Raw genomic sequence first — 16,689 nt, 5'->3', positions numbered from 1 at the left:
CTTATCTCATTTTAACTTATGTATTCATCGTTGAGAGCGCATATATTCCCACGTACGTGCGTTGCTGACAAAAATTGATGTGCAAACACAGGCCAACTACGCGATCTCGCAAGCGCTCGTGACGGACATATCGTACGCGAACGCGTCCTTCTACGGCTGCTCGTTCGCGAGCTACCAAGGCACGTGGTACACCGGCCGGAACGGGAGCACGTACGTCGTCGACTCGATCGTCTACGGCCAAACCGACTGTACCGTATACCTCCACTCGCGTCACCTCTTCATTCTCGAACTTACCTTCTCGATGTCGTTTCTTTCTTTCTTTCTTTCTTTCTTTCTTTCTTTCTTTCTTTCTTTCTTTCTTTCTTTCTTTCTTTCTTTCTTTCTTTCTTTCTTTCTTTCTTTCTTGCAGACCTGTTCGGCTTCGGCACCACGTGAGCTCCTCATCGCTCGTATTGATGAGCAAACAGCTTGACGTAGGCAAACTTTTTTGTTAGTTGGTTCTAACGCGTCGTGCTCGCCAACAGGGCCTGCGGCGGCGGCCTCGTCACCTGGAAGGGCACCAACCTCACCGACGCCCCCGGCAATCGGTACGGCGCCTACATCGCCAACTCTGCCATCGTCCGCGTACGCCCCCTACTCCTTTCTCTCCCCTCGTATCCACGCACCGACGAAACGATCGATAGTCCCCCGACGCGAACGCCACGACGGTCACCGCTGGCGAGTGTTATCTAGGTAAGCTCCTCCCCCCCTTCCTTCGCTCCCTCCTCCCTTCCCCAAGTACGAAGTATTGACGTTCGATATTCAGGCCGGCCGTGGAACGACCTCGCGGCGACCGTGTACCTGAACGTGTCCATGGACGCCAGCATCAATCCCGCCGGTTTCAAGCCTTTCTCCTCCGGTGGCGTCATCGCGAACACCACGTTCTACGCAGAGTACAACTCGACCGGTGCGTTACGTTGCGCCGAACCCCCCCCCCCTCCTCGCATTCTTTCCGCCCTTTTTTCTTTTGATATACAAAAAAAAATCATGCTGTACTCACGACGTTTATGTGTCGGCGCAGGTGTGGGAGGCGTGTCGCGGCCGATCGGGTGTTGACGTCAGCAGAAGCGAGGGAGTCCACGGTCGAGGGGGTGTTTGGAAGGAGGTCGACGTGGATCGATCATGAATGGATCTGACTGTGGCGTCTCGAGGATGTGAGTGGGTGCAACGGCCTTGAGAATAACAGCGCGACTTCGATAGCTGACGTGAATTGTCCTAGACTTGGTGATAGCTCTCGGAGGAGGTGTAACACGTACATCGCTAGCCAATGCTGCTACGTCATCTGTCCGCCTCGTCCTGAGCAAGATATCGTCTGTCCGTGAAAGCTCTTTTCCGCTGGCTTTCGCATCCTTTCGGGATTCCTTGCAAACGTTAGTCGTTCGAGAAAATGGTATGTGGCCTGTGTTTGTCTGAGAGTTACATCCGACGTATGGTCGCTAATAGTTGACTTACTGTCTTCCAGGGAGCGGAAGCAGGACCGGCTCCAGCCTCGTGTCCGCCTGACACAGTAGACTCTGCCGAAGGTAGTTCATGCAATGCCTCAGGAGAGGGTCGCGCACGTCCGCCGTGCGGGAGCTGTACGCGTCTACGGTGATGTTCAAGCATCGCATCTGGTGGAAGAGCGCGACGGTGTACGTCTGTGGGGCGGAACTTGGCTCCGACTTCGGCGGGAGGTGGACGAGGTGGCTACCGTTTGGCAGGAGCTGCTCTAACTCGGCTTTTCCGCGCGCGGTGCCTATGTGGTAGTGGACCGTGTTCTCGACGTGGAGGTACACGGTGGGGATGGCGGTGGGATTGAAAAAAGTCGAATGGGGTGGGGTCTGTCATTCTGTCAGCATTTGATATGCAGTGAGTAGCATATGATGTATATGCGCCTTCCAGAGTGACTCGATAAAGCAGACTATTCGCAAACCACAAGAGGAGGGCAACGAGAGCAATGATCAGCGCAACACGACGCGTCTGCGCCTACCGGAGCACGACTGGTGGACCCCGCTCCTTTACACGTAGAAATTATGAGGTACATGTGAGTCAAAACGCGCACGCGACCCACTCCCGGACTTCGTGATCGCCCGTCGGTTCTATGCACTGGTTTGGAACACATCACTCGGGACAATGCTTGGTTCGCCCTCTCTCTCATCTGTCTCTCAAACTTGCGCTTACCATCGCTCGTCCTGTGATTAAGCATCCCGCCGCCCATCACGCCATCGCCACTAAAATATCAACGCAGTTTGGGTTTCATCTCATGATATCCCACGCTCCGTCCCCACCACATCCGGTCACGGAATTGGGCTGTCGGCACGCTCATTTCCAGGTGCAAGGTCTCTCCTCTCGGTATACCGGATAGGTTCCTGATCGTTGCGTTGGTAATATAGATAAAACGACGGCCTTCACCTGCTCTACGCGCGAGGATAGCAACACTGGAGACCGCTTGCTGCGCTTGCGATAATACTTCAAAAGGCTAGTCCTTTCCCAAGTCAGGATTCCGAACCCCCTGCGCTTATGGAGCAGATAAATCCTATTCATAGCCAAGCACCGTGTACGCTTACTAGCCCTTTTATCTCCAGAATACGAACCCGGATGCCATACCCGAGAACCGTGTTCGCACGCGCCGAGGAATGTATCCTAATGCATATCATGCTGCGCAGCGCTATTTCCATGCGCGGGAGGTATTTGCGGAGAAACGACATCGCCTCACGATCTCGCCTAGCTATATCGTAGCACTCGTCGGTCTCTGGGTCTCCGACCGCCCTTGTTTCGCACTTCAGCCTTCTCGTACCAAATGACGCTCAAAACTCTCGGTGTCTCGTTTATCATGTTTTCTATATGTGTACTATACGGGGCGAGTGCCGTTGTGATCCCTCGTTCGTTATCCATTTCCTCCCAGACCCGTGTCAGGCTCATCGTCATCATATAGGAGGGTGTCCAGACGACGTCACAGACGGCGTGCTGCCATCTAGTCCCTTTCAAGAGGACTGCATTCCGCCTTAGCCCTTCGGTTCGTCATCTCTGTAGTCCTGCGTTACGTCCTCTTCAACGTGCTCTTTCGCCCTCAGAGCACATGGGATTGAAGCTTCGTAGAGGAATTGGTGTCCAGAGCGATATGAGACGTAACACGGACGGCAAATTCAATATGTCGATCGCATGTCCGTACCGCACTATCATGCCTGCTTGATGATTTCAGGTATATGTATATCTTATATTGGCCATCTGGAAGCGTCGCTCGACGGATTATATGGCTTCTCGAATTATGCGCATGGCGAGCGCTCGAGGAAAGAGCGAAGCCTAGATGATGAAGCAGGTCCTCGTCTGCCTGCGGTGCGCATGGCGGACAGCGTTGCGCCGGGCTGTAGTTTATGCCGGACAGCAATTGCTTTGCGATATCACAGCACCCTCGCTTCACTGCGATGAGCTCACCTACCCAAGCAGCGTCAAGCCTCGTTTAGAGCTGTAATATGCTGGAGGGAGTGATCATTCGGATCCTGACGAGTCCCTCGCGTGAGTGCACGATCTCATCGCAAACGTAACATAATGACCATTCGATCGTGCACAACAGAAGAAGAGCTTGATAAGGCCGCAAAGGTGCTCGCGGATGCGTTGATCGACGGTAAGTATCTCATACCACCATCACACCCACTTTAGGTGTAGCAATAGTCGCGGCCATGGCCGACATTCCTGCGTCTGAATATTGAATACACAGATTCTATCACGTGCGTGGCGTGCGGCGGAGATCGCTCGAAGATGTTCGCCTTCCACCGGTGTTGTCTTGCCGCCGCCGCGGTCGGAGGAAAACTCGTCGTCGCAGAGGTCTCGGCGACGAAGGAGATCATAGGAGCCGTGACGTATATGGGGCCTGGTAAGGAGCTGATGGGCGAGTGAGTTATCGGCCAGTGTATCGAAAATCGCTCATTGGGATTTTGCTCCCTTCGAAGCGATGAACAACAAGCCCAGGGATTCTTGGATTTCCTCGCGACATTGCCGCCTAAGATCGTGGCGTGGTGGACGGAGAAGGTATGCACACGTTCCATTTGATCCGTGCGACTGAATCAAGAGCGTGCAACGTTCATAGTTCCTACCGGAGTATGCTGCCGTAACGGATGCTATCATTGGACCAGGGGTGAAGACCGGTGCATGGTCCATGAACAGCCTCGGAGTTGCATTCGACTACAGGCGAAGGGGTGTAGGGCGCGCACTGATTGAAGCGGGAGAAGTTCTCGTGAGTGCGGATGCGATGAAGATACCGGTGTGCGAGCGCTGAGCTTGCTCGGAAGGCAAAAGCGGATCAAGTTCCCATATTCGCAGAAACCGAGCACGTCGACAATGTAGGTGGTGATCGCGGCACATGCTCCTCGCCACAAGACATGACCATGACTGACCATTGAACAAAGCTCAAGATGTTCCAACATCTAGGGTATCAGATGATAAGCGAACAAAGGCTGACGGGGGAGGGTGACATAGGTGTCAGTGAAATTACTGTTTATGTGTTGAAAAAGGACTTGTAACGGTTCGCACGCTGTGATATCAATGCTTCTAATATCAGCTCTCCATCAAAATAATCAATATGTGCAACGCGCAATCATACACATTGGACTGGTCTTGCAGAAACGGAGCGTTGAATGTCAATTATCGGTATCATCAGCGACGTAACGTTGGTAGCTTGATCCCCAATTCGTCGTGCCAGGTGAAAGTTCCCAAAGCTTAAATAACAGGCATATTATCTATAGAAGGGTACTACTCGAAATAACAGCGATCCAGATGGGCATTTGAGGCCGGGGCTTGAGGCAACGAGGGGTAGTTACCAAAAAGGGGAATTCACATCCTTAAAACAGCGTCGCGCTCGCGTGGCACGACACACGCCGACTTCCAAGTTCGCAGCGACTCGGACTCGCTCGAGGAAGACGCGGAGGCGGGCGAGGACGAGCGCATCGTCCCGGACGGGCCATCGTGCCCCGCCGCCCCCGCCCTACCTCCCCGCGGGCACCCCGGCGCGCTCCAGCCGCTCAGCCATCCCCTGCGCGCGCCTGGCACCGCCCGCACCGTCCTGCACGACACGGGGGTATGGCTCACTCCTAGCGATAATGTGGAGACACCGTTCGTTTCTCAGCTCTGGTCGTTCGCGGTCGAATACGGCCGGAGGGAAAACGTCGAGTGGAGGCTCGTTTTTCGCGAACTTGGGCCTCTGGGCTCCCCCGAGCTCCACGCTGAGTAGTCCACCGATGGTCAAACCCGCTTACGCTTCCGTTTTGCTAACTTGGGTCACTCATCTGCAGAACGTCGTACCCGCATGCACCGAGTTGCCCATGGTGCACATCACTGTCCTATTCGCGGACCCCTTGACCGCGGGTGACGAACGACGCCTCCGAGGGCGTCTACGTCAACTTCTCCGAGTCCATCTACTTCATCACCCAGTATGAGGTTACGCCTATCCTGCCACCGACTCTGGCCGACTCTCCGGCGCTTCTCGGGGCCCAGCACGCCTTCGTCCCCGGAAGCAATCCGGGCGCAATAGGTACCGCCTCCGCAGGTCCATCGCATTCCCCGTTCCCATCCGCGTTGGCGGCCACATCGGACGAGCTCGGTCTGCTACCTACGTACCGCGCTCCTGCACGTCTCGCCTGCCCGCACGGCCATGGTTCGCATGCACCACTTCCATGATATCGCTTCGTCCGTGACGTGCACGATCCCCGATGCGCAGACGCGCAGACGCACGAGGATGCGACGCGCAACTGGTACGAACTCTCCGTGCTTGCGCGTGCACGACAGCAGCTCCACACGCATCCCGCGCTTCCGCTCCACCTCGCCGCGCTCGAGCTGACGAGGGAGGCGTTCGAGGTCGCTGGCTCTCCTGCCGAATGACGACGCGTTGAATCTTTTTATGCTGTCGCAGTCCAATCTCTCCTCCTGGTTTACATCCGTTTAGGTCTGGATCTCTGGTGTCGTGCTGTCTGCCCCGCTTGTCTCATTTATCTCCTTATCGTCTTCCACGGTCCAAATCCACAGGGACGTCCGAGGTTCCGATATTCACGCCTCGTCTTCATTCGCCGCATGTAATTTTTTTTTGCCTCGTGCGCTACTCATTTTGTGTCACTCTACAATTCCGCACTCCTGACATATCTAGAGCTGACTCGTCCATGACGGCGAAGGCAACGCTCACCAATGATTCTATGGAAATGGTTTCGTATACGGAACGCAAGTAGAACCAGTACATATAAGTATCGTAGGATGTCTTCGGGTATTACGGTTGCGCGTTCACTTACTTTTAACACATGGAATCATCCTAATTTGTATTCACGCAATCGGCGCTGATACAAAAATATGCCAACGGACTATGAAGTCGCAATTGAGCATCCTGCAGTCGTGCTGGAGACTGAAGCTACAATGGGAAATAGTCCGCTGAGCGATATCAATGAGCACCGTTGGAGCGCATTGCCTCCCCCCCTGAGTAACTATCTCTGACTCCAGAATAGACAACGATCGCGGTTATCCGGAGCAAGAAGATCCGAGCATGTCAAAGATGTTAAGTATACTTGGGCGCTATCGAAGTGGTGAACCTGTGCGCACGTACCGCGTCCCATCCTGGCCAGAAAGACCCATGTATTAATCACGCCAGAGAGAATTTCCCGCACTGCTTGGATGCTTCCGGCATACGGTATTACTATAAGAACGGTGTTAGTCGTGTAAACACTGCTCAGCCCGTTCTCGAGATCCACTCGACACACGAAACGGAGAAGTCATACATGAAGCTGGACATTCGACTCTTCGTGTTTTCTCTCTGCATCCTGCACGGAGTACGCGCATCTGTTCTTCCTCGTAGTTGGTGTTCACTTTCTGGTTCGTGACAACGAGATATTGACAATCATGGACATAGACGGATGCATCAGCAATGCGGCAGACTCCTTGCCCGGCATAACAGTTAAGGAAGATTGTGTACCTCCCTGAATGGGAAAACAAGGTATGTAAAGCAGAGCGGAATGATGGTAATCGCTCATGTCCAGGATAGCTCGCGATCAGAGGTGTATTGTTAACGTTCAAGTTGTGGGTGTGCGTCTTAGAGTAGTCCGAGTTGTATCGGTGTACTCTACGACCATACAGGATCAGATGTCAGAGTTGCATGCCAGCCAAGGGACATGCAGCGGGTGTACCTGTCCCGTCCGCAACACCAGGCCCTGAGCACAAATAGAATATATAGTGTGCTTGCCATCATGAGCCGGTGTCTCGGGTTGCGACCTTCCGGTCGAGGCATGTCTAAAGTGGGGATTTTGCGACTTCGTGCATTTCTCTGCATAAAGGCGAATCTAAAACTAGGATAGATATGGGATAGTTACCGTTCATGGCGATGAAATTGAGGAGTGTATATCCCGTTGTCCACGGAAATCGTAGGTGCAGTACGTAAGTCGAAGGATTCCGGGCCGTGGGTGTGCAGCAGCATCGCCCACCCACGGAGTCCTGTTTCAGGGTATCTCTGTCCGCATGCTTGATCGAAGGCGCTCATGAGGTTGCACGGTTACTCACTACCAGACAATGTCGCTGGTGCCTTTCCAGAAATACTCGCATCAACTGTTCCGATAAGATGCGGAATCTTCTTGACTGCGACGCACGACGGGAAGAGTAACCATGTCTCACAATCATACGCGGTTAGACCGGGGAATCTCGTCGGCGGATGGATGAATGACACTAAAAGGCGCGCCCTCGCTGGAAGTGATACCACGGACCACGGAGCTTGGACCTTGCTTCTGCACACCATGTCTAACTCCTCCTCGTCAAGCTTCGCACCCGACGAACCTGCATCCATCATAGCCTTGGAGAGAGCCATCTTCAACGGTGCAGGGTTGGGCGCCGTGGCATATGGTCTGCCATTATCTATCTTCATGTATGAGCGATCAATACAATTTCACGCTTAGGACTGAACTTGGCCTTGTTCGTCCAATGCGTACCCCTGCTGTGGGCGCAACGGAAGAGAGACCCAAAATATTCTTATGCGGCACTCCTCTTCGTCGGTCTTATCTTCAGCTTCAGCACCATCGCCAACGGAATAGCCATGTTCATGAACCAGCTGGCATTCGTTGACGATCGAAACTATCCTGGCGGGCCCGCCGTTTTCGCTTCTGAGCAGGTGCCAATCACCCAGAATCTGAACCTGGTTGCAACAGCGTGCTATTTCTTCAATCAATGGCTTCAGGATGGGTTTCTGGTACGTCCGCGCTATCATATCGTAGATATCATAGGAACGAATCATACTGACGAGGCATGCATCAGCTCTACCGTTTATACGTTATAGCTGATACACTTCGGACATGGATGATGCCTATTCCCGTTCTTCTGTATATTGGGAGTATCGGTGAGTCAGAGATCGGAAAAATAGACAGACGAACTCAACGTAGTATTCCTTGAGTTTTATCCTGCCTTCTTCTCGCCGAATTGTCGCTTCCAACATGGACAGCCCTAGGCAACGATACGACAATCACCTACTATTCCTTCGTCGTAGCCCTCAACATGCTCATCACCTTGCTCATCGTCGCTCGCCTGATGTCCACTCGCGCCACCGTCCGCAAATACCTGGGACCCGAACACGGCTCGCTGTACACCTCCGTCTCCGCATTGCTGATCGAGTCGGCCTTCATCTACTCCGCAATCGATCTCGCGTTCATCATCACCTTCGCCCTCAACTCGACCGGGACGTACATTCTCCAACCAATTGTTGGGCAGCTTGAGGTGCGCTGTGACGTTCGTTTGATGGCTGAGTGCTAACATCCGATACAGTCTATCGCTCCCTTCATAATCGTCCTTCGCGTGGCGCAAGGGAAGGCGGTAACAAAGCAGACGATGCGCAGCATGCACGGCGCTCACGCAACTACTGGGACCAGCATGCAATTCGCGACTGCCGCTGCTACAACGAGGAATACCTCGATGAACACATCGGTTACCGCCAAGGAACCGTCCTTAGTCGTTGACTCAACGGAGATGCTATCCTTTGCGGAGACAAAGTAGTCATTGCTGGGTTGTCTGAAGTATCTATTAAGATCAAATTTACTGTACCCTGTGCAGCATTCGGTTCTCCATTATTGATTGTTTCCCGTAGATAGCATTTGAAGAGTCTTTGAACCGACTGCCGTCGAGCATACGAGCTCGTACACGCCGGTTTGGTGACCGCGCGATTCAAATTCCCGAGTCGATGACTCGGTGAGAGATCCTAATCGCTTTGCGTCGCGTGAGATCCTGTGTGTAGCCTTGGGAGTCCGCATCCCGATGAGGCCTTCGGTCCGATCCGAAACCGGGCATCTCTTGATACGTGCTTAAAGACGTTCACACAGGGTGCGAGCGCATCCGTACCTGTCAAACACTGGGAGAGCGCGGTTAAGGCTGGGATTCCCGAAGAAACATGCACCGGTACATGCGCAAGAATAACCTGTTCCATGCGCAACGAGTGCAGACCGTGATCAGGGCTGCAAAGTATAATAGGAGGTGCAAGTTCGGTTGTCCTGTACCGATTCGCCAACCAACCGCTCGTCAGTAGTCAACTTGCCATGAATTTGGTCAACGTCTTCATTCTGTGCTTGATCGGCGCCGTGGCGGGAGTACTTGCCGCCCCCGTGCCTGAAGATCTTGGTAAGTCGCTGTTTGACAGTGTCCTTGCCACCATGTCGTAACCACGTGTGGTAGAATGTCCCGGCGGCATTGTCGGCCTGCCTGATTCCGATCCTGCCAACAGTTTGAAAGTCAGGGAGTGCATCCCGCCCTGAACGTGCGTTTTGTAACTCCGCAAAAGAAACAGAAATTGATAGTGCGCAAGCGCAGTAGACAATCGTGAACGAGCCCGCGTCTTGTCGCGGGTGCTTTGAGACGTCGGCGCCGCACTTGTCGCAGGGATTAGAATCGTGCGTGGAGTAGGTGGGGAACCTCCCCGCATGGTCAACGGCATCGTATAACATAACAAATACTACGTCTCAATATGGCTGGAATCCGAGTAAACCTTGGCACGCTCCTTCTACATCGCTGATCTGAATCGCTCGTCATGAATTGGACCCCGGATCGTGTTGAGATACAGGACTAACCTCCTTGGGTGCTTCCGCGCTGAGAACAGTGGCATGCTCTTTACCCACGAGCACTTCGTCCTGTTGCGAGTTGTAAGAAGAGGTCTTAGCGGGCAAGGAAACAAGAAGGGAAAAAACCTCGATGCGAACGCCCAAGCCATGGAAGTACTTGGGGAATTGCACGGCTGGCGGGACATATAACCCGGGCTCGATTGTTACCACCATGCCCGCCTTCAATCTTCCTGCCCGCTCGAAATTAGTCGATTCATGTAGGTCTTGGCAAAGAAGACCACCCCTCGTTGAGTATAACTTCGAAGTTTCTAATCATATGGGAGGGACTGTACCTATGCCGATAGGATGGCTGAGGAAGTGAGGATAGAGCAAGTTCATGTCGCCGGACATCATCGATATGTCAAATCCGATCTGAAGGAGCTCCCTCCGCAGGGATTCGACGGATTTACGATGCAGATCGTTCAGGCTGAGATCAGATTCCTAGGAACGTAGGATGAGACGAGCTACCGAAAGCGGAGGGCAGTGCTCACCTCTGTACATAACGGAATGAGTTCTTTCTGTGCCGCCAGCACCGCGCTATAGAGGTCGCGCTGAGGCTGCGAGAAAACGCCCGAAGCAGGAAACGTCCTCGTGATGTCTGACGCGTAGCCGTTGTATTCGCATCCAGCGTCGATCAGCACCATCTCGTCTTCGCGAACAAGATGGTTATTCGTCGTATAGTGGATCACGAGCGAGTTAGCGCTATCGAAGTGCATTATGACGAGCCTTAGTCCAGAAAAGATACCTCGAAAGATCCGCAACTTACCCGGACGCGACGACTGGCACGTATGCCGGCCTTTGCGATCCCTGCAAAGCGCAAATGTATTCGAAGTGAGCTGCGAGAGCATGCTCCGAGATACCAGGTCGGCAGAAACGCATCGTCTGCGAGGTCAACCCGCATGGATAAGCACACGACACGGAAGACGGTAGAGGAGCGAAAGTACCTTCGCGTGCGCCTGGCCACTTATTGCGCCAGCTTTACGCATAATTCTCACCTCCGACTCGCTCTTGATCGCACGCAACCGCGCTACCTCAGGGGCAAGAGGTTTGCGACGGGAGGACGAGAGCACTGGAATCTCCGACAAAGGGTCCACTTCGGACCTCGGTGTTAGGAATTTAAGCAGGCTTTTGGTATTGTTTGCCCCTGAAAATTTCCTGTTTGAAGGCAGATCGATGTACACCTGGTAGACGGATGTAAGCTGAGATGACGCAGAGGACGCAACGTTCAGTTACCTCGTCGAAGAGAGGTAGTAAACCCTTGAGATGGGAGGCGAACACAGATATCGGCCGTGCGTCGTCTGCGGCGAAGTGGCTTCGTAGCGCATCCTGAGAGGTGCTGGGATGGTCGTGAGAGCGAGGAATCTCGGCAGGGCTAAGAACTTACCTTGGTCCATCCCACTTCTCTTTCGCCATGTCTCTTCCGTGCGAGAACATAGTCATGCGATATCCACGAGAGCTGGAGGTTTTCTCTGTGCGATGCCCATGAGGCCCAAGATGGAATCGGAGAGAACTACAACGTACCGAGGATCACCGCTGAGTCCGGCTCCTCAAAGCCGGTCAAATACCAGAAGTCCGACGCTTGACGATACTTGTAGCTGGTGACAACGAGTGAACCACAATTTATGGGTTAAAAGAACGCCGATCCGCACAAGATTTCTACGATACGTCGATGAGCATATAATTGACAAGATAACCCGATGTTGCTCGATATAATACTTACGGCCACTCATATATTTCACCGGCGCCGAAACCGAGACCACGACGCTATTGTCAGGTAGTCTTTCCATCAACTCGCGTCTACGCCTCTCATACTCTTCTGCAGGAACGCCTGGTGTCGTTTCCTTCGGCCTAACTAACCGGTAATCATCAGCTACCAATCATCGAGCACAACGATCTGTACATGAAAACGTACTTAGATGAGGATGGGACTGCCACACAGGCTGTCCATACTCCGAGGGCTTAAGCACCTCATGAGACTCTGCTGCCTCCGTGGCATATCCTCTAATTCTCTTGCAAGTCGAGCATGCCTTGACTCCTCGGAACAGCCGGCTTTTATTCGTAGAAATGCCGAGACGCGAAGCAGCGGAACGCGAAGTCGTCGCAAGCGCAGACATGCAAGGCCGTGCCCCCCCCCCCCCGGCCTGTGACGACAATGGGTGAGGCACGTGACGCTGCTCAGAGAGGCCCGGCAGGTTCCGGCTGTGGCTCTCGAGTATGACCACCGAGCGCTCCATCCGAACTGCAATAATGCGCTGAATTGATACCTACATTCAATCTGACTCGATTACGAGAGCGGTATCCGGACATGCGCTATACGATTAAGTATATCGGATTGACCTTGAGTTTCCAGGAAAACCAGTATGAGAAATTGGGTGGATGTTGCCGGACTTTACCAACTAATTCCGAACTGACGTTCCAGACGTCCCCCTCCCCCCCGGTTGGGATCATATGCAACTCGCGGCGGCATACGGGATATACAGTCATGCAGGACCAATCGAGCGTTCCAGATCTAATGGATGGGGCCTCAAGAAATAACCGGCACGGCCCTGAAGGCTGAGATTGGCATTCATGAGTCCAATTTTATGCGTTTCATTGATGAAGCTTGGCTGACCCGCCGTGAGTGTGGGGCGAATTGCACGATGAAAGTAGCTCATGACAGCGTGATATGGCATGACCAAGAATCTCCGAGGCCCCGTATCGATCGCTGAACAGACCCCTTGGGTAAGGTACCGTTGTGTGTATTCATACAGCCTCGAGTTGATAAGGTGTGGGGTCTGCGAAGTGCAAACCGACCAGAGTTCGGGTTATTCCTAGTTGACACTCTCACACCGCTATCTGCGCAGGAATATGCCAATTGAAGCTCCCAAGGCTACTCTCGTCGCTTTCGACGTCCATCGCTCCGCTAGTCTCTCCATCGCAAGCTGCTAGCATGCTCACAAACCGTCATCTCTCGTATATTGTACTAGCGGTCCTGAACTACTGTTTATTCTTATACATTCTAACAATCGCCCGGCCTCCTCATAGAACGCGACCTGAGTATTGCGAGTCATTTCCCTATCATCAATGTTCACAACCGCTCATCGACGTCTACATTCAGCATACGTCGGCAATGACTATCCGTGGAAATACGACATCGCAGTGGGCACCGCCGAGATGGACTTCTCCGAGACCGTCCGGTACGCGCTAAACGAGCCCGCCTCCGCCGCCGAATGGGCGCTGCTGCAGATGATCCCGACACACCAAGGCTACGTCCGCCTCGGCGCAGAGAAGCGACTCTTCCTCGTCGGCATGTTTCACTCTCTACACTGCATGGACATGATTCGCCGGGGCCTGCTCAACTATACCGACGAGCTTGCGGACCCGCCGCACGTCCAGCATTGCATGACCTACGTCCGACAGCTGTTGTTATGCGGCGCGGACGACACGCTCGAGCCCGGAGACTTCGCCACTCGAAACTTCTCCATCAGAGACGGGGGCAGCAGGCATACAAGGCAGTGCCGTGACTGGAGTGCGGTCTACCGGGGCGTGGATGAGAATTATCAGGAGTGGCGGGCGTGGCGGGCGCAGCACATCGACATGACGAGTTCGTGCTGTTAACCTCCTTAACGGTCTTGCCTAATTCCACGTTTCTCTACCCTCCAGGTGATGCTCATAACGACAGACCAGTAGCTCATCCTGCAACACCATCCGTACTGCGATACACACAATAGAAATCCTTATGGAAGGGGCTTCATTACGGGTTGAACTTGTGGTGTCTGAACAATTTCGCCCTAAGCTTTTCAAGCACTCGGCTTCTGCACGATGAGAACCGAATTTTCCGATGTTATCCATAAATATCAACTGATACTCATAACGACGAAAACTGCATCATATATGCAGCTGACAGGGCGTTAACTCGATTCGGTTGCTGTCGCAGCGGAATGGAAAGATGACTCACCGGGTGACTGGTCTCTACCGGTCTGCCAAAAATCGAGGTGGCAGTCCGGCGTCGCGCAGGTGATTTCAAATGATTGCATCGTGTCGGAAGGGCAACGGAAAATCGGTGTGGCAGCAGTGCAGTTCTCTGAGAATGTCATGCTCGCCAACGGCACGTCACCGATGCGGCGAGGGCGGGAGCGCCAGGTGAGCGATGTCGAATCCAAGGGGTACGCAGATGCGTAATCGAGCCTCCAGACGTCCACGACCGATGTTGGCAAGGTCGATCTGTCAGGCTCGGGATGTACCCCCGCAGGATGCGGAGTTTGGCAGATGTCCACGATAAGCTGGCAGTTTTCCATTCCATAATCACCTGCATGGTATTGGACGACGGTGCTGTTCTGAGTGCGACGTACGTCAACACATGATTCATACCCAATCGAACGAACTCACCTCAGTGTTGACTAGTATGCGCCGGTCGAGGACGCTCAGGCTGCCTATCTTCGTGAATTGCTCCGATGGACCCATATACATCACTTCCTTCGGACGTGCTCTATTGATTTGTTGGATGAAGGAGGCCTGATTCACGATCGGGTCTGGCGGAGTCTCATTTAAGACGCTTCGGTTGATCAGCTCAAAGCCGATGTATTGATTGGGTCTGGGTAGAGGGACTCCAGATCCTCGCCCGGGCGTCCCATCAAAGCTGCGAGAGGGGATAAAGACCAGGCCAATGCTGATGATAGTGCAAAAGACGCAGGCGGCGAGAGCTGTCGCGCCGAAAAATTCGGATTTGACTTGTCGATGGCTCATAGCTACGGGACGTGCGCCTATGATAGCGTGATATGTAAGAACCTATTTCGATATATCCCTTAGTCAAGCTTGGGAGGCTGTCGTACCCGCGGCGCCGAGCAGAGGTTCACTGTCCAGCTCTATGGAGGAGGGATCGGACATGGTGCTTTGCAGAAGGGACTGAAATCACGAGGCATGAACGTCGTAGCAGCAGGTGTTGAGTGTCGTAGCTATCAGCCGCCGAAACGGGGTCCACCACCCGATCGTTCTCAGCATCATGTACCCACGGCTTATACTTAGATACACATATGCGCGACCGCAGGAAGAACAGCCATGATCCGAGAAGGCGTGCTGTGGGAGCCACGATGCTGGGGTGTGGAAGGCTCTCAGACCTGGGGTCGTCGGCGATGGCACTCAGGCCGAATTGCCAAAAGGAGGGCGGTCCGTGGTTTTCGATAGTCGTCGGAGGTAGGCGTCCCTTCGGAGGCCCACCTCGTCTTCATGCCAGGAATCGTCCTGTCTCGAGTACTGCTATCCGCCTTGGCAGCGACGTTCGTCCTGGTGGTGGTGATTTGGAGAAGACGCCCATGGCTGGAGCTCACTGAAAGCGTTGCCCGTGAGCTCAAGTTCTGTACATGCCGTCAGCTAACTACCCACGAATAACAGATACACATCGCCTAATCCCTTCGGGCGTGCCCTCCGCTTACCTCTACGTTGAGAACACGGTTCGCTACCAACCAGACACCCCACAAGGCGGAGTCGAGTTCGAGCACCTGGTGCCAGATGGGAACCACCTTGTCTACTCCCCGCCCACCAAGTCCGGCGCAGACTCCCCACGGGAGACGTATGCAGTAGCGTTGCTCCACCAGATGCGCTGCATGGACATCATTCGGGACGAATACAACTCCCGCGCCGCACAACTGGACGATCCGCTGCTGAGACATTGCATGAATTATCTGCGCCAGAGTATACTTTGTCTCGCCGATACGCGCCTGGAGGAGGTTCGGCTACCGCTTCCTGGAGAAAGGTATCAACATCGGTCACAACTGGGATCCGACGTGAGACTCACGCTGCCTGAAAGTCCACATAGCATCTTCGCCGGGGACTACATCTGCAAGGATTGGAGCGCGGTTTATGACGCCGCAGAGAAGCGCAGATAGCAATGAGAAGCGAACGCATCGGAGGATGTGGTCCTGTATCATCATCGTAGCAGTCGAGTAGACAAACGCGTCAAGCTTCAAATGTCGTGTGCGCTGCGTTGCGCATTATTGATGCTGCGGCTCGAGACGTATCCGTTACTCGAAAGCATGCTGACTGCCTTGAACACGGAATTTGCGCCGACGCGTTCCGTGACTGGGTTTAAGAGATTTAAGAATACAAACACGCGGTGGTTGTCTCCGTGCCAGGATATGTTCACCTCAGCCACCCCTTAGGCACGTCCTTGTAAGGTGGAAATCCCCCCTCCCATGATATGCCTCTAAGGCCTTGCCGGGTTGGTATTTACCCGTTTTCGGGTACTTCCTGCGCCCCTCGACCCGATAGGCTGCCTGTCTCTTGGTATGCACCCATGTGTCTCTAGGAACTTCCCATGCAGCTTGCCCTGCTCTGGGTACGTACCGACCGAGTCCTGACGTATGTCCCTTGGAACGCACCCTCCCGTCGAGCGGGCCCCACGCGATTTATCGAATAGTTTCCAACCCCGCTAAAATGTCACTGGGGCGTTCGTTTCGTCACGAAGCGAATATGTCACGTGATCAGATGTTCCAAGGCGACGCGCGTGCGAGTCCCTTGCCGCACCCGTGCCGATCGGCTTTTCATTCACACACAAAGAGTCCGAACCATCGGTATGTCCCATATATCAAGTTCC

General features: G+C 53.7%; 7 protein-coding genes across 7 annotated transcripts in view; 5 read left to right on the top strand and 2 right to left on the bottom strand.

Moving 5' to 3' along the window:
- Window positions 1-1,785, top strand: part of PUNSTDRAFT_125138 (uncharacterized protein) — a gene marked incomplete at its 3' end in the record, with an annotated part of 3,284 nt that extends 1,499 nt beyond the window's left edge. Inside the window, exons 7-12 of the mRNA XM_007381581.1 lie at window positions 38-56; window positions 92-253; window positions 684-732; window positions 806-946; window positions 1,271-1,353; window positions 1,567-1,785. Coding sequence (XP_007381643.1) covers window positions 38-56; window positions 92-253; window positions 684-732; window positions 806-946; window positions 1,271-1,353; window positions 1,567-1,785 — 673 coding nt within the window. The remainder of the gene's footprint in view (window positions 1-37; window positions 57-91; window positions 254-683; window positions 733-805; window positions 947-1,270; window positions 1,354-1,566) is intronic.
- A 1,782-nt stretch (window positions 1,786-3,567) lies between these two features.
- PUNSTDRAFT_43151 (uncharacterized protein) lies at window positions 3,568-4,401 on the top strand (the record flags this gene model as incomplete). The annotated part of the gene is made up of 5 exons (XM_007381580.1): window positions 3,568-3,643; window positions 3,737-3,911; window positions 3,969-4,047; window positions 4,106-4,252; window positions 4,363-4,401. The coding sequence occupies 5 exons, from the start codon at window positions 3,568-3,570 to the stop codon at window positions 4,399-4,401; spliced, it is 516 nt and encodes a 171-aa protein (XP_007381642.1).
- Window positions 4,402-7,778: 3,377 nt separating this feature from the next.
- PUNSTDRAFT_43150 (uncharacterized protein) lies at window positions 7,779-9,024 on the top strand (the record flags this gene model as incomplete). Its single annotated transcript, XM_007381579.1, has 5 exons — window positions 7,779-7,884; window positions 7,938-8,227; window positions 8,293-8,374; window positions 8,477-8,748; window positions 8,797-9,024. 5 exons carry the CDS (start codon window positions 7,779-7,781, stop codon window positions 9,022-9,024), a joined length of 978 nt encoding a protein of 325 aa, XP_007381641.1.
- A 956-nt stretch (window positions 9,025-9,980) lies between these two features.
- Window positions 9,981-12,232, bottom strand: PUNSTDRAFT_64678 (uncharacterized protein; the record flags this gene model as incomplete). The annotated part of the gene is made up of 12 exons (XM_007381578.1): window positions 9,981-10,034; window positions 10,089-10,148; window positions 10,206-10,342; window positions 10,412-10,559; window positions 10,610-10,820; window positions 10,885-11,000; window positions 11,063-11,299; window positions 11,352-11,454; window positions 11,503-11,587; window positions 11,640-11,713; window positions 11,835-11,970; window positions 12,031-12,232. The coding sequence occupies 12 exons, from the start codon at window positions 12,230-12,232 to the stop codon at window positions 9,981-9,983; spliced, it is 1,563 nt and encodes a 520-aa protein (XP_007381640.1).
- A 970-nt stretch (window positions 12,233-13,202) lies between these two features.
- PUNSTDRAFT_32734 (uncharacterized protein) lies at window positions 13,203-13,679 on the top strand (the record flags this gene model as incomplete). The annotated part of the gene is made up of 1 exon (XM_007381577.1): window positions 13,203-13,679. A coding segment is annotated over one exon (477 nt), but the record flags the coding sequence as incomplete, so codon positions are not given.
- Window positions 13,680-13,965: 286 nt separating this feature from the next.
- Window positions 13,966-14,984, bottom strand: PUNSTDRAFT_132235 (uncharacterized protein; the record flags this gene model as incomplete). Its single annotated transcript, XM_007381576.1, has 4 exons — window positions 13,966-13,997; window positions 14,056-14,434; window positions 14,487-14,860; window positions 14,930-14,984. The coding sequence occupies 4 exons, from the start codon at window positions 14,982-14,984 to the stop codon at window positions 13,966-13,968; spliced, it is 840 nt and encodes a 279-aa protein (XP_007381638.1).
- A 473-nt stretch (window positions 14,985-15,457) lies between these two features.
- Window positions 15,458-15,982, top strand: PUNSTDRAFT_64213 (uncharacterized protein; the record flags this gene model as incomplete). The annotated part of the gene is made up of 2 exons (XM_007381575.1): window positions 15,458-15,849; window positions 15,913-15,982. 2 exons carry the CDS (start codon window positions 15,458-15,460, stop codon window positions 15,980-15,982), a joined length of 462 nt encoding a protein of 153 aa, XP_007381637.1.
- Window positions 15,983-16,689: the final 707 nt, after the last annotated feature.

This window comes from Punctularia strigosozonata (genome assembly GCF_000264995.1).
Source record: "Punctularia strigosozonata HHB-11173 SS5 unplaced genomic scaffold PUNSTscaffold_4, whole genome shotgun sequence".
Classification (NCBI taxonomy): domain Eukaryota; kingdom Fungi; phylum Basidiomycota; class Agaricomycetes; order Corticiales; family Punctulariaceae; genus Punctularia; species Punctularia strigosozonata.
Note: the sequence above shows the minus strand (reverse complement) of the source record. Positions and strands in the feature narration are given on the sequence as shown.